General features: G+C 43.5%; 1 protein-coding gene across 2 annotated transcripts in view; it reads left to right on the top strand.

Annotated features, from left to right (window-relative positions):
- The window catches only part of OLFM3 (olfactomedin 3), a 323003-nt gene that overhangs the window by 283613 nt on the left and 15887 nt on the right, over positions 1-23503 (top strand). For both annotated transcript variants that reach the window (XM_075322197.1, XM_075322196.1), the window contains exons 3-4: positions 5837-5992; positions 10767-10986. In XM_075322197.1, coding sequence (XP_075178312.1) covers positions 5837-5992; positions 10767-10986 — 376 coding nt within the window. The remainder of the gene's footprint in view (positions 1-5836; positions 5993-10766; positions 10987-23503) is intronic.

Here is a 23503-nt window from a genome sequence, read left to right as displayed (position 1 = left end):
GGCCGACAAGACAGAACGGAGGTAGCCAGGCAATGGGGACTATGGTGGCCGGGGACTGTGTAATAGAACATGGACTCGAGCACTTAGCTTGAGCACCCTCGATACTTGGTCAAGCATTGAGCGTTTCGATGACAGTAATGCTCAATCGAGCACCGAGCAGTGCCAAGCACGCTCACTCATCACTATTAAAAAACATATTCTTAATGAGGAGCCCAATGTTTTTTCTAGTTTATCTTCTGACTCCGTTCACATCCCTAACTTTGACATTGGATCTGCTAGTTTAGAGATCAAATTGTTGTTCGTCACTTACAGTTATTTGAAATGGACTCTCAACAGGTAAATGTTACTGAGAATCAATCAGAGCATTTTATAACGTCCATATTTTTACCCAGTAAATTCCAGATCATTGGCTATAGATAGATTCCAAGAATTAGTGCAAGGTGATTTGCTTGAATTGCATAAATCAGACTATGGAAATGTTGGCAATATGTCATTGCAGGAAAAATAGCCCTTCTCTTAAACATAATCCAGATTTGACTGTATGGGCTGCAGACATGGGTAGATCTGATGTTATAATTGATACTGCTTAATTCATCGTATTGAATAAGATAATAATGTTAAGTGATTCAATTAGGTATAAAAAACACTTTCTGCAGATCCAACCCTTGCGGCCTTCCACTGTGAACTAAAATCATTATTAAATTAAGGCATTTATTAACTAACAAAAAGAATCTGATTATATTTTTGTACAGGATCCGTTTGTTCCTGTTTTTCATTCTTTGCCCAACCTTCCTAAAAAACAATTTCTGCCACCTATGAAACAAATTGTGGCAGGAATTGGTTCTCTCCGTTAAAATATATGCCTTTGGATGGATTCTCTTTTGCAACCTCTAATATCCTTTTGTCCAAGATATTAACGACACCAAATATGTCATCAATCTATTAGATCAAATTTATTGGAGATCTGATTATTCGTGTCCCAGCTGTGATATAGAGGCTTTGTACTTATGTATTCCACACCTTATGGGTTTTGAAGCCATGTTATTTTTCTTAGATAAATATTCACTATATGGTTCTGATTTTTGTAAAAAAAAAACAAAAAACTCATTATGATGGCTTTATATTATTTATTGTTTTATAACTATTTTATGTTTGAGAAGATATATTATCTACAGTTGATCAGTGCCCCTATTGTAAGCAAAATACTCACCATCTTTTGCAAATATTTTTAGTCCCGTTTGGAAAGAAAGATACATTTTTCTACATCCAATCCTTTTTTTCAGAACGTTGTATGGTACGGCCAGTACATAGATGATATAATCATTATTTGGTGTTGGGGTGTGGCAGCTATAACCCACTTCATGAACTATCTAAACTGTAATTCCTGAAATCTGAAAATCACATGCATTAGGCCTCAAATCCATTTGATTTTTGGATTTGAAAATTTCAGGAAATGACAATAAAATCAAAACTTTTTTTTTCAGAAACCCATTGCAGTTAATACTATTATAAACATTGTAAAGATAACAAAAATACAATATATCCAGCTCGACAGTCTCTGTGTCTAGATTCCACCTGGGCTGATGCATGGTATCCGTGGTTGGCGTCCACAGCTGTCACAATCATTGGAAAGGAGGAGGGAAAGGAAACCTATCCAGCACCATGTCTTTATAAAAACTTCAAATTTATTAATTACAAGTAATTTTTTTTCCCCAAGTAAAAAAAATGTTCTTATATGGCCTAAAACAATCTCTCCATATGCCTTATAGCACCTTACATGTTTCAGTGAAGAACTCCTAAATCATAGGCAAATACCAATTTACCATATTTGCCTATGATTAAGGAGTTCGTCTCTGAAACATGTAAGGCGCTATAATTAAGCATATGGAGAGACTGTTTTAGTCCATATAAGAATTTTTTTTTTACTTGGAATTAATAAATTTGAAGTTTTTTTAAAGACATGGTGCTGGATATGTTTCCCTCCCCTCCTCCTTTCCAATTATTATAAACATTGTATCCTAAAAATACTATTAAGGGTATCCCTATAGAGAAACTGATTAGGGCAGAGAAAAAAAATGTTCCAATTTTGAATTATGTCAAAATGAAGAGACTAATATTTTCTCAAGAATAAGAGATACATGCATAAAATCCCTAGATGGATTTTAAATCGAGCTAAAAATATTGTAGGAAATTAGAATAGAAAAGATCTACTACTATATAGCCTGACACCTTCCAGTTCTCTCACAAGATAAGAAACTTAATTCCATATTGAAACATGATTGCAGTGTTTCAATCAGAAGGACTCCTATATTGGGCAATATTTTATTTACTAGTTTAAAGAACAACCAGCAGGATTTTCATATATAAACTAAAGCCAGTGCTGTATTGGCGCTATCATGCTAATTCTATACGTACTTTTAGTTGTGAGATCGGATGTATATTTTCTGAAATTTAGGCAAGTAAAGTTTGTGAAATTCACTGTTATTTGCTGAGACGAGCAACGGAATAGCCAATAGGAGGGTCGGGTTCTGCTAGTTATTCCCGCCCCTGTCTGCCTGCTTGTCCTTCCTCCCCATGTCTCTGTTATTACAGGGGGAGGAAGGAGGGAGGATTGATATAGGGAGGAAGGACAAGCAGGCAGACAGGGGCAGGAATAACTATCAAAACCAGACCCAGCTGTTATATATTCTGTTGCACCTCTCATCAAATAACTGTGAATTTCACAAACTTTACTTGCCTATATTTCAGAGAGTATCCATCCGATCCCACAACTTGAGGTATGTTTACAATCAGCATGATAGCACCAGTATAGCACAGGATTTAATTTATATATGAAAATCCTGGTGGTTGGTCCTCTTTAATTAATGAACTGAACAAATTGTTGGCACATCCAGATTTCAAGATTACTGTATAAATGTTTATTTTCTGTATTCACATGAGTTAAAAACCAGAGAGCCACAAGGTATCAAACATAAGTGATGCGTTTCTGGCACAAAAAGCACCCTTATTGTTGACTAAGGGTGTTTTTTGTGCCAGAAACTAGTCAGGAATGTGTGAATAAAGATGTCCAACAATTTGTTCGTTTCATGATCACATCTCTCTGCCAGACTTCAGTCTGAGCACTCCCAAAATGTGATGGTGACCTCTCATTGTGGAACATTGGACAGTTTTTCCTTGTACTATCTTTTCTTCCTTCAGTGCCCAGGTTAATTAATTATAGTATTTGCAATACCACTTGGCTTAGTTGTAGTGGTTTTCACAAATGTGGAACTTCTGTGCATTTAGTTTGTCAATATGCTCTGAACACCACTGAAATATAAAAGTCTTTTGATTGTGGTATACAGAGAATAAAACAGTTTAGCAATTGCAATTCTTCATATGTGGTTTATCATATTAATTGTGAGACTTGTCATTTATTTATACTGGATATATGCCAAGAAAATTAAATGAATTAATTGTTATCTTGATATTCTTAAAGACTTTTTACATCTCCACTCGCCTCCGTATCTGGAGGTTAGCGGTGCTATGTGATGTCACAGCTACAAATGCCTGTCGGAAAGCCTACACTATCTGCTGGTATCACGCACCAATACTATGTCCTATTCTACTGATTGCTGCTTATCAAGCATATAACCCAGCAGTCATCTGTAGATATTATGTGACATCAAAAAGCAGAAATGAGCCACGTTGTATGAACTCTTTAATGACCACAGACAAATATACAAAATCTATGATTGGTAGTACAGATATGTGTTGAGAGCACTCCGAATGTGAGCTTTAGCCATACACTGTGGGTTTTGTCCAGTTTCTCATAGTCTGCAGGCAGCTGCCAGGACCAGAGATAACTCCAATCTGTCTTGTGTATAGGGAAAATGAATAAAAAATTAAACAATGGAGCACATGTGAAAGGCCTGGGAAATAGCAGTGAGGAGGAGAAAAAGAATCTGCTCACCTGATGTGGTTGTGCAGCCCTCGCACAACCACGGTATAAGACGGGAGTGTGGTGTCAGTAATCTTCTAACCTGTTAGCCCACAATGTCCATCCAGGGAAGCAAATTCCTGAAAAGCTGGTCACGTGACATATCACCGGGCGTCTCTGGTAATCTGACCTCCATACCAAGCAGCTCTTGCCGTGAACCCACAGAGGGGAAGATCAGCAGTAGAGAATGGAAGCACGGTCTGATAGAGCGCTTCGGAGGCCACAGTATTAGATTCATTTTTGTAGTATTTATTGTTATCTATCAGCCACAACGCGTTTCGATATACACAATATCTTCATCAGGTGGATATGACCTGATGAAGATATTGTGTATATCGAAACGCGTTGTGGCTGATAGATAACAATAAATACTACAAAAATTAATCTAATACTGTGGCCTCCTTAGCGCTCTATCAGACCGTGCTTCCATTCTCTATTGTGTATAGGGAAAGGCTTAGGGCTAGCTCTTACCTTTCCATGTGGGACCATGCACTTAAAGTGTAGTTTTTATTTTTAGAAGAGGAGCGACTTCGGTATCTGGGGGTATTAACAATCACAGGTATCGGTGTTCCGCCCAGAAAGGTGGAAAGAAGCAGGCGGCTGTGGTGTCTGGGTGCATGTATGGACGTCCTGAGCTACACAAATGCCAGCTTGCTTATAATAAATGTTCAGGTTCAGACCTGTGGAAAAATGACCTTGTATAGGTGCCCATTAATCACAACAAGTGGAGGGGTGCATCTGGGAGTCTGAGTCCAGATTATTTTAGTCCTTATCCTGTTGTGGACTGTAGTGACCCTGTGGCCATCCCGGTACTCAACACCTGCAATGTTATATTCAGGTCAGCACATGAGAGGTGTAGTTTCAGTTTATCCTAGGTTGCGGTTCATTGTCCATAAAAGGTGGTTGTGGGTGAATAGTCTTGAGAGTCCTGAGGCCTCTCCTGAAAGGAGAGGGTACTGTCATGTGTATAGGGACAAGCTCAGGGCTACCTCTTACCTTTCTATCCGGGACCATTCACTTTAAACTTAGTTTTGTTTTACCAGTGTCTGCAGTGCGTTGTTGTAGGGGTTTTGGAGATCTCTGTCCTGGTCAGTCCCCTGGGTGGTGGGTGTGGTGGGGACTTGTCATCATGGTCAGGACAGGAGTCAGGGCTAGGTCGGGGGCCCGGACCTCCCCACTTTCAAGGGCACCTCCTGGTGTGAGGGTGAGCTCAGAGACCCCAACACTAGGGTCTCCATAGGTTACCTTATCTTCCCTGGTCATCCGTTACACCTGACCCCTGGCACAATCTTGGAAGTTTACCCCTATGGCTTCTTGTTTCAGTTGCTTCCTGGTTTTGATAGGTTAATGTGATTTCTTTGCATGGAATGCCACTCATGACTATTTTTCAGAGCTGTATGCCACATTCTGCACAAATAGAGCCACATTCTACGCAGTGGTGTAACTTGAGGCTCATAGGCCCCAATGCAAAAGTTCCAATTGAGCCTCCAATTATCGCAAGTCTTTAATAGCATTGGTCTTTTTATAAAGGCCAAAACGACTTTTGGGATCCCTTTGGCTCCAGGCCTGGGTGCGATTTTAAACCCTTGCACCTACTGTAGATATGCCCCTAATTCTATGCATGTGGTACCAATGACAAACTCTGCTCTCTTGCACTCATAGACCAACCTTTGTCAAAAAAATGAAATAATTTTACATTTCCTAAAACCTTAGCTAATTAAATTTAGCTATATATTTCTTATAAATTTTGTTAATCTGTGTTGTCAGCTTTACTTAGCTTAAATTGGTTTGTTAGAAATTATAAATGCTACTTTTGATTAATATTCCTTTATTTGATATGATGTTCCAATTTTTCAGGTGCAGAACATGTCACAATCAATAGAAGTGTTAAACTTGCGCACACAGAGGGATTTCCAGTACGTGCAGAAGATGGAGACTCAGATGAAGGGTCTTAGATCCAAATTTAGGCAGATTGAAGAAGATCGCAAAACACTTCTGACTCGTCATTTTCAGGTAAAAGTGCAATCAAGAACAAGGGTTAACACCATAGGTCTTTTGTTGTATATAATGATAAATTAGAATTTCATTAATTTTATTTTATACCTATTACCAGAGTGCGTCAGCTCAAAATAACAATTTAAACCAAGCACAGGTGATCAGTACACCATTGGTGTGGCTAACTGTCCACTATGACCACATCCACCAACCCACCTACTTGTTTTCCATTTTTCTTTAGCCTCATCTGACTTCTTTGAAGAAAGAACTATCAAACGAGGAAAAAATGGGCTGAGATAGATGCAAAACAAATAGGTGACAAGGTGTATTCAAATGTTTGGACATGCCAAGTTTGCACTACGCATCTGTGCTTGGTTTGAACAGTCAATTTGATGTGACAGACTTCTTCTTTTTGCTAAAATGATTCACAGCAGTCATCAAAATTTACAGTGCCTTCAAAAAGTATCCACACCCCTTTAATTTTTTCACATTTTTTCACGTCACACCCACAAACTTAAATTAATTTTATTTGGGATTTTATGTGATACCAACACTAAATAGCAAGTATTTGTGAATTGTAAAATAAATGATTCATGGTTTTCTAAATATTTTAAAAATATGAATCTGAAAATTATCTGCATTTGTATTCAACCCCTCTGAGTTAATATTTTGTAAGACCACCTTTTGCTGCAATTTCTTTTGCAAGTCTTTTGGGGTATGACTCTACCACCTGTACACATCTAGAGGCTGAAATTGTTGCCCATTCTTCTTTGCAAAATAGCTCTACCTCAGTGAGATGGATAGAGACGTCTGTGCACAGCAATTTTACATCCTTGTCATATATTCTCAATTGGATTTAGGTCTGCACTGTAACTGGATCATTCACACATATATGAATATGGTTTGATGTAAACCATCCATTGTAGCTCTGGCAGTATGTTTAGGGTTGCTGTCCTGGTGGAAGGTGAATCTACCCCAGTTTTAACTGTTTTGCACCTTTAACAGGTTTTCCTCCAGGATTTCTCTATATTAGCGCCATCCATCTTCCCATCAACTCTTACCAGATTCTCTGTCCTTGCTGAAGAAAAGCCTCCACACAGCATGATGCTGCCACCACCATGTTTGATGGTGGGGATGGTGTTTTCAGGGTGATATGCGGTGTTAGTTTTCAACCACACATAGCCTTTTGTATTTCAGTCTTCTCTGACAAGAGCACCTTCCACATGATAGCTGTGTATTTTACATGACTTTTTGCAAATTGCAAACGAGACTGCTTAGGGTTTTGTTTAGTGATGGGCGAACCCGAACTGTAAAGTTCAGGGTTCGTACCAAACAAATAGTGTTCATGCACAGGATCCCGAACACAAGCTTTCCTGGGAAGCTCGTGTTACAGTTCGGGTCCAGTTTGGGTCCAGGGGCTGTAAAAAAAAGCACATTATTAAAAAACATTATGATCATACTTACAGGTCCTGCGACACGTTCTGCAAACTGTCTACTGGCCACTTCTGCTTCCGTGTCTGATCATTGCAGCGCCACCCCCGGTAACCACTATTGACTTTCAGGACCTTCAATGGCGTCCTAGCCATGTGACCAGTCTGGTGTGAATGTTGTACAGACATTGGGTTAGACTGGTCACATGGCTATGATGTCATGGAAGGTCTTGTTAACTTCCGGGGATTTTCACTGCCCTGCTCGTCACTCGGCAGTCTTCGGTTGTTTGCGGTCGTGTTCGCGGTGACCTCAGGGTTCATCCGAGTCCATGGCTCATGGACTCGAATGAATTTTGACTGTCACTGTGCGAGTCTCACGTTGCATTGCCAGGTATGGCCGCACACTCTCCTGACAGGAGCGGTTGGCTGCATGTATTTCCATGCAGCTGAAGCGCTCATGTCCGGAGAGTGTCAGTCCATGCCGGGTGATGTTGATGCGAGACTGCACGAGTCATACGCAAGTGGAACTCCGGCCTCAGTGTCAGCCTGCTTCTCACTCTGTGTGGATGCTTTTCTGTACAGAGTGATGAAGCAGAGCTGACAATGCTCTATCTGTGGACTACATCAGACTAAGGATTTTTTTTATAATAAAGATGGAGTCTCTAAATGTTTGGGGTTTTTTTTATATCTAATAAAAAAAAAATTCTCTGTGTTATGGTTTTTTTTTACTGTTTACTAGAAATTCATGGTGGCCATGTCTAATTTGGCATGACATCATCAATTTTGGGCTTGGTACCAGCTAAGAATACAAAGCTGATATTAACCCCTTTTTACCCAGCGTCCCACCACCATCAGAGCCACTGAATGAGCCGGGTAAAGTGCCTGGAAATGGCGCTAAGAAACAATGTGCCATTTCCAGGAGCGACTGCGGGCTGCGATTTTTAGTGTGGATGGCCCAGAATTCTTGGGCCTTACCACGCTGAGAATTCCTGCCCCCAGCTGCCTAATTTTACCTGACTGGCGATCAAAATATGGTGGAAGCCCACATAGTTTTTTATTTTAATTACTTTTTTAAACAATTAAAAAAAAATTAATGGGCTTCCTGTCATTTTATTGCCAGCCAAGGTAAAGCCAGGCAGATGGGGGTGGCATCCCATAGCCCGGAGCCAGAACCGATCTATCCACTATGTAATGACCATTACGTAAGGCTACAACAATTTTCCTGCCACCGGAGTTGCAAACAGCTGATCTTACATGCATGACGGATTTTTAGTACAAAATCCCAACCCAAAAGTATTACATTTATGTATAAGTGCACAGATAGGCCCCTTCACACGTCAGTGATTCTGGTACATATGTTGCAGTTTTTATACATATCAGAATCATGGACATACACAGACCTATTAAAATCAATGGGTCTACCCACACATCAGTGATTTCTCACGGACCGTGTTTCCGTGCGGAGCACATGCATGTCCATGTGTTAGTTACGCACAGAGGCATGTCCGTTTTTGTCCAGCATCACTGTTGTCATACGGACCACACAGTGGTGTAATCTATGTAACACGTACCAGAGAAAACATGTATCTTTGAAATAAAATGATTTTTATACTCACCTGTGTCCACCGATGCTGTTGTGCCGCCCGAGCAGTGGATCAAACTGCTCAGGTCCGGGGGTTGTGATAGTTCATGACTCGAGGGTCTACGGACCTGGGGGCTTAGGGTCCACACTCAAATGGAAAGGGGGTATTTACAGGTGAGATATAGTTTGTGATGCCACCCGTGGTGTGCGGTAATAGGGAGTACCGCCGCTGCCGTTGGGAGTACCCGGGGTGATGGAGTGGGGCAGCTAGGTGACGTTGCCCTCCACGGGTAGGGGTAGGCCCCGGGACTCTGGTTGAGGATGTGGGGACGCAGTGCAGGGGTCAGTCGGGTACTCACTCAGCAATGAAGCAGACGCTGACAAAAGGGTAAACCAAGTCTCTGAATGCCGTTGCCTCTCGAGGGGAGCTCGTCCGGGTCCCATCCCCTACAGTGCTGCCGGTGGTCCGTAACCTGCCTCCTGGCAGTAAGCATTAGATTGTCCGTTGTGGCCCGGTAGCGTGGAGCCATCCAGGCCCCGCTCCCCCCTGTGGCTAAGTGAAGAAGCCTGCTCTCAGGAGCTCACGCTTAGGATTTCAGTGGGCTGCTTGCTAGGAAAGCCCTATCCTTCTCGTTGCACTAGTGCCCCCGATCTCTGAACTGGTGGGAACAATCCATAAAGGCCCTGTCCTCCACAGGTTAATTGCCGAGTTGCCTGAAGCTTCTCCCCGACCTAGGGTCCGTGTACCCCATCGTGCCTTCGGACCCAGACTGGTGATTGGACCAGGCTGCTGACTATCCTCCTTGACAGGTCCCAGGCACCTAGCCTCAATCCCCTGCGACCGGGGGTACGTTTCCTCTAGGTCCAGACCACCGTCTGCGACCTAGTTTACTTCTCCCCTGGGAGCTCCAACTCCCAGCTTCCTCAGAGCTCCTCACAGCTCAAGAGCTACCACTGAACTCACTTGACACCTCCCACCTCCCTGTCTGACCCCTAGGTGGGCGGCCCTATTCCTGCTTAAGCAGCCCACTGGTGTGCCTGACAGGTGTGGTGCAAGGTGTATCTAGGATTTGAGAATGCTGGTGGAGGCAGCACTGCAGGATGGAGACCCAGAACCATGGGGGGTTGAATCCTGCGTGGGAGGGCAGTTTGTGCAGTACCCTGTGACAACGTGAATAGTCCAGGGGCGTCACACTGTCTCTGGCGATGCTGTCTCCTGCTTTCAGGCTGTTTAATTATGCTCCTGAATATTCACTGTACCGCGACCCGGAAGCAGCCGGAGACATCAGCACCATGGAGAGCAGCGCCAAGGACAAGTGACTATAAGTGCCTGATCTCCATGTGCTATCACGGATAGCACACGGAGAACACACGTGTGCCAAAATCACAGGACACGGAGGGCCACATGCATCTTTAACACGTCAGTGAAAAACATGTGTGTTTTTTACTGACATGTGAAAGAGGCCATAGACTGTGGAAGTCGGGCTGCTATGATGGTCTGAAGGCGAGTTTGTATCTCTTTTTCTGAGCTCTTGTCAGCTGTTTTATAACCACAGACCACATCAAAGTTGAATATGCAGGGCAGCAAAAGGCCTGTAAAAGCCAAGTGGTGTAACTTTTTTTTTTTTAATGAAAACCAATTGCAAACATGAATTATAGAAAATGTATTTAAGTAAAAAAAAATGTTTGCCACCATTCAAAGTTTTCTAAATTTCTATTCTTACTCTATATTTACAAAAAATATGAAAGTCCATCACATTTCATTTAATGTTTTTTACAGGATCTAAAAGAAAAAATGGACGAACTCCAGCCACTAATTCCAGTCTTAGAGCAATATAAGACAGATGCTAGGCTGATCACACAGTTCAAGGAAGAGATCCGAAATCTCACCGGCATTCTCACCAGCATTCAGCAAGAGATTGGAGCATTTGACTATGAGGAATTGCATCAACGGGTTCTTGGCCTAGAAACTCGTCTGAGAGAGTGCATGAAAAAACTGAGTAAGACTAAGCATTTCGTACTTCTAGTCAATATTTTTACACACACTTGTAGATTGTATTACAGCTAAGGATAAAGTAACTATTTAAATAATTTTCCATTGTGAGTGAGAGTGAACTGGCAAGTGTGATTTGTTTCTAAGTGTGATTTGGATTACTTGTGTAAAGAGGAGACTTTGTGGAGCAGGCCTTCATGGTAAAATAGCTGCTAGGAGACTTTGTGCTGCTAGGAAACCACTGCTAAGAACAGGCAACAAGCAGAAGAGACTTGTTTGGGCTAAAGAACACAAGGAATGGACATTAAGCCTGCTTTACACGTTGCAATTAGTTGTACAATCGCATTTGCGATGTGACACGCCCAGGTTGCATACGGGATCTTATGAGATCACACGTAGGTCGTTCATTTGATGTCACACGTGCGTTAGTAGTCTATGTTAAATTGATCAATTTTGTGTGCGATCCTTTAGATCATGTGTTCTGTGACATTTGCATTGGGCACCCTTTTTTTTTTATTTATTGACTTGCCAAGCGTGTGTAATGTGTAGGGATGCGTTTTTACTATGTCATCTGCCATTCAGCTCTGTTACATGGCCGCTGACAGCAGACACAGACAGCCATGTAGCAGAGCTGAATGGCAGATGACAGCAGACACAGAAAGAGACGCACGATCAGAATGAACTCGGGTTAACTTAACCCGACTTCATGGTCATGCTGCGGCTCTGTCTGTGTCGCATCCTGATTAGCGGTCACCTGTGAAGGACTCACCGGTGACCGCTAAACTCCTGAGTAAAGGGTACTTTACACACTGCGACCTCGCTAGCGATCTCGTTAGCGATGGGAAATTCTACATCGCAAGTGCGATCTTTTGAGATCGCACATAGGTTATTTTACGCATGTGCAATCTCGAAAGATCGCACTTGCGATGTAGAATTTCACATCGCTAATGAGCTCGCTAGCGAGGTCGCAGCATGTAAAGTACCCTTAACTGAATTGAGCAGCCCTCTCTCATATACTCACCGATCCCCGGCGCGGCACTGCACGGCGTTCACACTGCTCCGGCGGCTTTTACTATTTTGAAAAAGCCGGCCGCCCATTAAACAATCTCGTATTCCCTGCTTTCCCCGCCCATCGGCGCCTATGATTGGTTGCAGTGAGACATGCCCCCACGCTGAGTGACAGGTGTCTCACTGCACCCAATCACAGAAGCCGGTGGGCGTGTCTATACTGTGCAGTGAAATAAATAATTAAATAATTTTAAAAAAACGGCGTGCGGTCCCCCCCAATTTTAAAACCAGCCAGATAAATCCATATGGCTGAAGGCTGGTATTCTCAGGATGGGGAGCTCCACGTTATGGGGAGCCCCCCAGCCTAACAATATCAGCCAACAGCCGCCCAGAATTGCCGCATACATTATATGCGACAGTTCTGGGACTGTACCCGGCTCTTCCCGACTTGCCCTGGTGCGTTGGCAAATCGGGGTAATAAGGAGTTATTGGCAGCCCATAGCTGCCACTAAATCCTAGATTAATCATGTTAGGCGTCTCCCCGAGAAACCTTCCATGATTAATCTGTAAGTGACAGTAAATAAACACACACACACCAGAAAAAATCCTTTATTAGAAAAAAAAAACACAAACATATACCCTGGTTCACCACTTTAATAAGCCCGAAAAAGCCCTCCATGTCCGGCGTAATCCACGGACCTCCAGCGTCGCTTCCAGCTCTGCTGCCTGGAGGTGACCGGAGCTGCTGAAGACACTGCCGCTCCTGTCACCTCCACGCAGCAACTGAAGACAGCCGCGCGATCAGCTGAGCAGTCACTGAGGTTACCCGCTGTCACTGGATACAGCGGTGGCCGCGGGTAACCTCAGTGACAGCTCAGCTGATCGCGCTACTCACCACAGTTGCTGCGTGGAGCTGACAGGAGCGGCGGTGAGTAGCGCGATCAGCTGAGATGTCAATGAGGTTACCCGCGGCCACCGCTGCATCCACCGCTGGATCCAGGTAACCTCAGTGACAGCTCAGCTGATCGCGCGGCTGTCTTCAGTTGCTGCGTGGAGGTGACAGGAGCGGCGGTGTTTTCTGCAGCTCCGGTCACCTCCATGCAGCAGAGCTGGAAGCGACGCTGGAGGTCCGTGGATTATGCCGGACATGGAGGGCTTTTTCGGGCTTATTAAAGTGGTGAGCCAGGGTATATGTTTGTGTTTTTTATTTCTAATAAAGGATTTTTCGGGTGTATGTGTTTATTTACTGAAACTTACAGATTAATCATGGAAGGAATCTCGGGGAGACGCCTGACATGATTAATCTAGGACTTATTGGCAGCTATGGGCTGCCAATAACTCCTTATTACCCCGATTTGCCAATGCACCAGGGAAAATCGGGAAGAGCCGGGTACAGTCCCAGAACTGTCGCATATAATGTATGCGGCAATTCTGGACGGCTGTTGGCTGATATTGTTAGGCTGGGGGGCTCCCCATAACGTGGAGCTCCCCATCCTGACAATACCAGCCTTCAGCCATATGGCTTTATCTGGCTGGTTTTAAAATTGGGGGGGACCGCATGCCGTTTTTTTTAATTATTTATTTCACTGCACAGTATAGACACGCCCACCAGCTGCTGTGATTGGGTGCAGTGAGACACCTGTCACTCAGCGTGGGGGCGTGTCTCACTGCAACCAATCATAGGCGCCGGTGGGCAGGGAAAGCAGGGAATCCGAGATTGTTTAATGGGCGGCCGGCTTTTTCAAAATAGTAAAAGCCGCCGGAGCAGTGTGAACGTCGTGCAGTGCCGCGCCGGTGATCGGGGATCAGTGAGTATATGAGAGAGGGGGTAAGAGGGATAGACTGACATGGACAGAGAGAGAGGGACAGAGATAGCGACCGACTCACAGAGATTAGTGAATGACAGACATTGTGAGGCGCTTCAGAACGCAGCTTTTCAGCTGCGCTCTGAAGCGGACCTTTTTAAGCTGCGGTGCAGAGCGCACACCTGCGCACATAGCCTCAGACATCAAAATCGTATGAGGGATGTCACACGTTTCAATTGACTAGGTTCGTGCAACAAAACGTTCAATTCTAGACAAAGATACGATGTGTTTGCGATCAACGGTTTTGCGTTCAATCCTGATCGCACGTAGATGTTACACGCAGATACCTCACAAACGATGCCGGATGTGCGTCACTTACAACTTGACCCCAACGACGGATTGTGAGATATATTGAAGCGTGTAAAGCGGGCTTTAGACCAGTGGAAATCTGTGCTTTGGTCTGATGAGTCCAAATTTGAGATCTTTGGATCCAACCACCGTGTTTTTGTAGAAAAAGTGAACGGATGGACTCTACATGGCTGGTTCCCACCGTGAAGCACGGAGGAGGAGGTGTGATGGTGTGGGGGTGCTTTGCTGGTGACACTGTTGGGGATTTATATTTATAGTTATTTAAGACTATCACATGACTAAATGGTTTTCGTAGGACATTTAGTCTCTATAATGACTAAAATGTGGTAACAGGGATCTAATGGTTACCTTATCAACCATCATATTCAGCTTTATCTGTGTCCTGAGAAAACAACTACAGCTGAAATCGGAATATAGTGGAAAGACTCCATAAATTTGGGACTGTCCTGCTAAATCTGGGACAGCTGGGAATTATGCAGGAGATTTATCAGTTGTTGAAAGTAGAAACAATTTTGCCAAATTTATTTAAATGGCACATGAAGTGACCCGCCCCAGTGCTTGGGGTACTCAGTCCCGGGCATGTGCGACACTCAGAGGGATAGCCGTGGTTGTGGATGGTGCCCTGTCCCGGACCCTGGGGGTCAGTCAGAAAATAAAAGGGGAATGAAAATAAAAATGGCATTTGTAGTGACTACATCGCTTGCGGTTTGTGGCCAGATTTGGGCGCTGCCACTGCAGACTTCTGCTGAGGCTAATGGAATATGCAGCTCTGATGACTTGGGCCCTCCGCAATTAGGGCTAGACCCGGCAGGTGATGATGGTGGTAGTAGTGTTCAGAGCTAGTGTTGCGGTGCAATGCTGCGGCAATAATTCAGTCCACACGAGTGCTGTGCTTGATGTCACTTTACCCATGGTAAAAGGTGCAGCCACCTGGTACTGTCTTCTACCAAGGTAGACTCCAGGGAATCCCTTCTTCTCAGACTCCCGTGCTGGTTCCATGTCAGATGAACCCTTCCTGCACCTTCAGTTTAAACCAGCGGTTAACACACAGATCCTGGGCTGAGCTCAGTTATCAGCCCCAGGCGACACACAGGTACTCAAGCAGCTTCGGCTTCTGCCTGCTCTGGGGCTGCCACGCCACCAGACCAAATGGCCTCTCTGGTCCCCCACTGCTCTTGTCCTCTGCTCCCCTCTGCCTGCTCCTCTGGTCCACACCGGGACACCGGTGGCCAGGCTGGGCCCCAGTCCTCACATCGTCCAGACTGTGGGTCCCACAGAACTCTCCCTTCAACGTCTAGTTCCTCTCACACATCACTCCTGACTCAAACTGAACTACTTCCTGCCAGCTCCCATCTACCACACCACTGTTCCCTCCCCCTGCTGGGTCCACAAACCCCCCCCCCTCAGTTGGCTGCCTCTTAGCTCACAGTGCCCAGCCCTGTCACCTCATTCTAAGGGAGTCCCCCAACCTGTTTTTGGGTGTATGTGTGTACCTGATAGTGCTGGTGTGTTGTTAGTGGCTTTTACCGACACAGGAGTCCCTAGAAATCAGGATAGGCGTCACACCTCCAGAGATGCATTACCTTGTAGCAACCTGGTGTCTCAGGGGCGCTACAGAAGCATATTTAGGCTATGTGCGCACTAGGCGTTTTTTTCACGCTGCGTTTTTATGTGCGTTTTTGTCTAAAAAACGCACCCGCGGCTAAAAAAACGCGGCAAAAACGCATGCGTTTTTGCCGCGATTTGGTGCGTTTTTTGCTGCGTTTTTGCTCACTGCGTTTTTAATCAGTGCACAATGCCATTAAAGATTGTTGATGAAAAAAAAAAAAAAAAAAGGTCTGATGTCATTTCCTTCTTCAAACTGTTCATTGTATGCAGGAGAGCAGACAGCTGCAGAACTAGTGTATGCAGGAGAGCAGACAGCAGCTGCAGAACTACAAGTCTCAGCATCCTCCATTCACTAGTGTATGGAGGAGAGCAGACAGCAGCTGCAGAACTACAAGTCTCAGCATCCTCCATTCACTAGTGTATGCAGGAGAGCAGACAGCAGCTGCAGAACTACAAGTCTCAGCATCCTCCATTCACTAGTGTATGCAGGAGAGCAGACAGCAGCTGCAGAACTACAAGTCTCAGCATCCTCCATTCACTAGTGTATGCAGGAGAGCAGACAGCAGCTGCAGAACTACAAGTCTCAGCATCCTCCATTCACTAGTGTATGCAGGAGAGCAGACAGCAGCTGCAGAACTACAAGTCTCAGCATCCTCCATTCACTAGTGTATGCAGGAGAGCAGACAGCAGCTGCAGAACTACAAGTCTCAGCATCCTCCATCCAGGACTGTATGCAGTTTTTTGCCCAAAAAGAAAAAAAAAATGACGTGGGCTTCGCCATATTTTTGTATGCTAGCCGGGTACAGCAGGCAGGTACGGGCTGCCCCCAACCCCCAGCTGCCTATTTGTACCCGGCTGGGAACCAAAAATATAGAGAAGCCCTTTTTTTTTAATTATTTCATGAAATAATTAAAAAAAAAAATGACGTGGGCTTCGCCTAATTTTTGAGTCCAGCCGGGTACAACTAGGCAGCTGGGGATTGGAATCCACAGTGCAGGGTGCCCATGCTTTCTGGGCACCCCCACTGCGAATTGCAGTCCGCAGCCACCCCAGAAAATGGCGCTTTCATAGAAGCGCCATCTTCTGGCGCTGTATCCAACTCTTCCAGCTGCCCTGAAGCCGGGTGGCTAGCTAGGTAATAATGGGGTTAGGGCTAGCTGTATAGCTGGCCCTAAGCCCGAAATTCATGGTGTCACGCCAATATTAGACATGGCCACCATGAATTTCTAGTAATGATAAAAAAAAACACAACACAGAGAAAAATATTTTTATTAGAAATAAAACACAACACAATTAGTGACTCCATCTTTATTGAAATAAACCCCCCCTCCGCAGTAATCCTGGGTCAGGGTCCCGCGCCGTCCAATGAGGATCCAATATCATCTGATCGGTTTGCTGGAAGGCAAAGCGATCAGATGATGTGTCAGGATCAAGTGCCTGAATCCCATCACACATCAGCTGATTGTATAAAAGCTGGTTATACAATCAGCTGATGCATCAGTAGAAAAAAAAAAAAAAAAAAAATAATACTCACTTATGTGCTGTGGTGATTACCGGCAGCTCCTGGAGCGATCGATTGGACAGGAGTCTGATCCTATACGATCGCTGCCGGAGCTGCCGGTAATCAGCTGATGAAGTCCCCTGACGGCAGGATCAGCTGATAGCCGGCCGGGCGCGAAAAAGCCGGCGACACCGCGATCAGCTGATGCGTCAGGTGACTGCATCAGGTGATCCACCGCCAGGTCCTGCAAGCAAGGTCCTGCCCCGGGGAGACTGCACACAGCCAGAGCGGCGGGACCGGGAGGAGCTGGGAGCGGGCATGGCACCGGGACCCTGCGGACAGGTGAGTATATGACATTTTTTTTTTTCTACTGTTCACTTTGGTTTTCGCCGCTGCCTCCACCTCCCGCCCAGACATGGCGCCGCACGGAGCTGACATGCACAGGACGGGAGGTGGAGGCAGCGGTGACGGTACCGGGAGGATTCACGCTTCTGTGTTTACCAACAGAAGGAATCCTCTTCCTGTACACGTCACTGTAGTACCCACCCCTTGCGTTTATAGCTGCGTTTTTAGTCATAGAAACGCGGCTATATGCGTTATTCATTGCGTTTTTAACATCTCATTGAATTCAATGAGTGAAAAACCCAGAAATAATTGACATGCTGCGTTTTTGTGGTCACCACAAAAACGCAGCTAAAAAAAAACGCTGTGTGAGGACAGCACTTCTGAAAACCCATTGACATTGCTGGGGAAGCAATGTCACTGCGTTTTCAGCACAAAAACGCGGTAAAAAACGCCGCTAAAACGCGGCAAAAACGCCTAGTGCGCACATAGCCTTAGTGTTACTAGCCATTTATAGTGGTGATATTTTTCTTGCTTATACCACATCATGACAATCATAATTGTATGTCAGTATTTGGCTACAACTGAATAGATATAGTTCAGCTCCTGTCAGACATAAAAATGTTAAAGGAAAAAACGAAAATGCAATACCAGCAAAGAGAGTCTAGTATCAATGTCAAAATCAACCTCAAGGTTCTAATAAAATAACAATCTTTATTGAAATTATTAAAATTAAGACACCCAGTGGTAGTGAACAAACTTAACAGGAACAATAGAGGGAAAAGTCCATACGTACAAAGATTGTAGTGGGATCCCTATAATGCCCTAAGGGATCTTGTTCCTACCTGACAACGGAGGGTATGACACCATAGCTTTTTGGGCGCCCCCGTTCCACATCGGCTATCCCTCTCTGTTTCCTGTCAATATATGTGAATTAATATATAGAGATATGATCTATACACTGCCAGAAGAGAATTGAGTCAAAGTGTGAATAATCACTTGACCCTTTAGTATCATACACATATGTGGGAGTGTACAAATTACCAATACATAATCCAGGGATACATTCCAGGGAATATGTAGAAATACTTCAACCAATCAATCAACATGTGTTTGAACTATCCCAGGGAGGTTATATGTATTTTCTCATTACTGTGAATAACATGAGATATACAGTATATTACATGATACATGATTCTAGATTATGGATCAACATTAATATAATGGAAATAAATCACAGCATTAATATAATGGAAGAAAAATAGTCAATTCCTTGACACACAGCCATGGATTATTCCTCAGAAAGCTTTAAACCTTTTCACCCTCCTGATGAACCTTGGATTTAAAGGGGAAACGCGTTGAAATGGAAGTAATGCACTTTTTTCTTCCTTTTTGGGTAACCCTTTAGTTACTCATGTATATCACCTATGCTAATTGGTTTTAAGGGATATCACGGGAAGCAATTTATATATATTTTTTTCCCTATTGAATAATTCTATTGGTGACTAAAGTATTATCTCTATAATTGATGTGATTTAATTCTGATTGCCAAAAAATTTCTATAAGACAGGCAGGTATAGTGTTTAATGGAATTGACTATTTTTCTTTCATTATATTAATGCTGTGATTTATTTCCATTATATTAATGTTGATCATAATCTAGAATCATGTATCACGTAATACACTGATACATGATATCAGTGTATTATATGTACATATATCTCATGTTATTCACAGTAATGAGAAAATACATATAACCTCCCTGGGATAGTTCAAACACATGTTGAGTCATTGGTTGAAGTATTTCTATATATTCTCTGGAATGTATCCCTGGATTACAGTTAGGTCCAGAAATATTTGGACAGTGACACAATTTTCGCGAGTTGGGCTCTGCATGCCACCACATTGGATTTGAAATGAAACCTCTACAACAGAATTCAAGTGCAGATTGTAATGTTTAATTTGAAGGTTTGAACAAAAATATCTGATAGAAATTGTAGGAATTGTACACATTTCTTTACAAACACTCCACATTTTAGGAGGTCAAAAGTAATTGGACAAATAAACCAAACCCAAACAAAATATTTTTATTTTCAATATTTTGTTGCGAATCCTTTGGAGGCAATCACTGCCTTAAGTCTGGAACCCATGGACATCACCAAACGCTGGGTTTCCTCCTTCTTAATGCTTTGCCAGGCCTTTACAGCCGCAGCCTTCAGGTCTTGCTTGTTTGTGGGTGTTTTCGTCTTAAGTCTGGATTTGAGCAAGTGAAATGCATGCTCAATTGGGTTAAGATCTGGTGATTGACTTGGCCATTGCAGAATGTTCCACTTTTTTGCACTCATGAACTCCTGGGTAGCTTTGGCTGTATGCTTGGGGTCATTGTCCATCTGTACTATGAAGCGCCGTCCGATCAACTTTGCGGCATTTGGCTGAATTTGGGCTGAAAGTATGTCCCGGTACACTTCAGAATTCATCCGGCTACTCTTGTCTGCTGTTATGTCATCAATAAACACAAGTGACCCAGTGCCATTGAAAGCCATGCATGTCCATGCCATCACGTTGCCTCCACCATGTTTTACAGAGGATGTGGTGTGCCTTGGATCATGTGCCGTTCCCTTTCTTCTCCAAACTTTTTTCTTCCCATCATTCTGGTACAGGTTGATCTTGGTCTCATCTGTCCATAGAATACTTTTCCAGAACTGAGCTGGCTTCATGAGGTGTTTTTCAGCAAATTTAACTCTGGCCTGTCTATTTTTGGAATTGATGAATGGTTTGCATCTAGATGTGAACCCTTTGTATTTACTTTCATGGAGTCTTCTCTTTACTGTTGACTTAGAGACAGATACACCTACTTCACTGAGAGTGTTCTGGACTTCAGTTGATGTTGTGAACGGGTTCTTCTTCCACAAAGAAAGTATGCGGCGATCATCCACCACTGTTGTCATCCGTGAACGCCCAGGCCTTTTTGAGTTCCCAAGCTCACCAGTCAATTCCTTTTTTCTCAGAATGTACCCGACTGTGGATTTTGCTACTCCAAGCATGTCTGCTATCTCTCTGATGGATTTTTTCTTTTTTTTTCAGCCTCAGGATGTTCTGCTTCACCTCAATTGAGAGTTCCTTAGACCGCATGTTGTCTGGTCACAGCAACAGCTTCCAAATGCAAAACCACACACCTGTAATCAACCCCAGACCTTTTAACTACTTCATTGATTACAGGTTAACCAGGGAGACGCCTTCAGAGTTAATTGCAGCCCTTAGAGTCCCTTGTCCAATTACTTTTGGTCCCTTGAAAAAGAGGAGGCTATGCATTACAGAGCTATGATTCCTAAACCCTTTCTCCGATTTGGATGTGAAAACTCTCATATTGCAGCTGGGAGTGTGCACTTTCAGCCCATATTATATATATAATTGTATTTCTGAACATGTTTTTGTAAACAGCTAAAATAACAAAACTTGTGTCACTGTCCAAATATTTCTGGCCCTGACTGTATGTATTGGTAATTTGTACACTCCCACACATGTGTATGATACTAAAGGGTCAAATGATTATTCACACTTTGACTCAATTCTCTTCTGGCAGCCTATAGATCATATCTCTATATATTAATTCACAAAAATTGACAGGAAACAGAGAGGGATAGCCGACGCGGAATGGGGGTACCCAAAAAGCTATGGTGTCATACCCTCCATTGTCAGGTAGGAACAAGATCCCTTAGGGCATTATAGGGATCCCACTATAATCTTTGTACAATGAACTTTTCCCTCTATTGTTCCTGTTAAGTTTGTTCACTACCACCAGGTGTCTTAATTTTAATAATTTCAATAAAGATTATATATTTTATTAAAACCTTGAGGTTGATTTTGACATTGGTAAGTATAAGAATGTTGAATACTATAGAGCATTCTCTATACTTTATTGATTGGTGAAATGTATTAAAAAGACTTTGCAGGAACGTAAGTAGACAAAACAGGGCCCCATAAAGAAAAAAACTATTTAATGCCACCCTAACCATCCCTGTGTGACATCCTGTCCTGAGTGCTGCATAGACCAGGTGGGACATATACTATATACTTAACTGTAAGATCCACACCAGGTTTAGAAATCAGAAAAAACGCATATCCTACAAATTTAAATTTTGCTAGTGGGGTGAATACTTGTAGGGGTTAATAAAAAAAATCATACTCTTAGTGTTTATATGTTGCATGTGCATTTCACTCAAACTGTGCTCACAGCACTGCTGCACTGAAGGCTCAGCTGCAAACATATAAACACTCATCTTTGTTGTATATATACACATACACATATGTGCTACATTGCATACACACATTGCAGCTGCACACACGGCTCTACTATAAGCACTGTTGGACAAACACAGCTTTGCTGGATAAATGCACACACACACATCACTGCTGAATACATACACACACTCATGCAGCTCTGCTGTAAATGTAAATACACTCACACAGCACTGCTGCATACATAAACACACTCACACAACACTGCTACATACATAAACACACTCACACAGAACTGCTGCATACATAAACACACTCATACAGCACTGCTGCATATATTTGCACACTCACAGTATTTATGCATACATACACACTGACAGCACTGCTGCAAACACACAGCTCTGCTGAATAAATACACACTCACAGCACTGTTACACACACATCTCTGTTTAATATATGCACACTCACAGCACTACCGCACACACAGCTCTGCTGAATATATACACACTAACAGCACTGCTGGATACACACAACTCTGTTGAATACATACAGATTCACAGCACTGCTGCACACACACAGCTCTGCTGAATAAATACTGTACATACTCACAGCACAGCGACACTCAATCAGTGCTGCTGACTACATACACACTAACACCGCTGCTGGATACACACAGCTTTGTTGAATACATACACTCTCGCATCACTGCGGCACACAACCAGCTCTACTGAATACATGCACACTAACAGCACTGCTGGATACACACAGCTTTGTTGAATACATACATAATCACAGAACAGCGGCACTGAAAGCCGCAAATAATTCGGTCCACTTCCTCAAGGATCCTTGAGGAAGGGGACTGAATTAGTCCCCGAAACACGCGTCGGAGTACAGTTCAGCTTCATTTATCTATTTGCGGCTTTCAGTTCATTATATCCTGGACTCCTATTCAGCAGAAATTCAGCATTTTTCTCTGCTCTTGCTGTGCTGCAAGCATAAGCCAAGTGTCATGCGAAGACTCGCTGTAATCCCCGTGTGGCCTCAGCCTTAGGGCTATAGTTCTACCCCTGAACCTGTGGCTCAGTATCATACAGGTAATTACACAGTAAAAGAAAATAAGAAGTAGCGTGACAGTAAGAGAAGGTAAGAAAAACACAGCCATGTAATGATAAGCTGCAGTGTCAGAGTGTGAGGCAGCACTGACCTCAGTGATCTCCAGCCAAAGCCAATAACTGCACAGAACTGGATAAGGGGTGTGTGGGATTGACAACATCTGCTGCTGCCGTACAACTATGCAGCAGAGGTTGTATGTTTTGGAACCAAAAAAGACATTTATCACATTAAATTCTTAGAAAACAAGTATTTAATGGCATTATTCTTATTGAACCCATTTTAAACTTTAAAAAAAGCAACAATAAGAGGATAATGTCCTCCAAAAATCAAGTATTACTCACAGCAAGTTGGGCTGCAGTGTGTACATCGCCCTGGCCAAAAACTGATGCTCTAGCAGGATACAGCTAAACCCCCACTAAGTGGAGACATCACAGGTGCAGGAAAAGCACATCACACACACACCTTCATGGAATGGAGGGGAGGTGACTGCTAGATGATAAAACTGCACACAAGTGGCTTGCATAGAGCGCTGTTCACAT

The sequence above is a fragment of the Anomaloglossus baeobatrachus genome, chromosome 8, assembly GCF_048569485.1.
Source record: "Anomaloglossus baeobatrachus isolate aAnoBae1 chromosome 8, aAnoBae1.hap1, whole genome shotgun sequence".
Classification (NCBI taxonomy): Eukaryota; Metazoa; Chordata; class Amphibia; order Anura; family Aromobatidae; genus Anomaloglossus; species Anomaloglossus baeobatrachus.
This window is presented reverse-complemented; position numbering and strand designations above follow the sequence as displayed.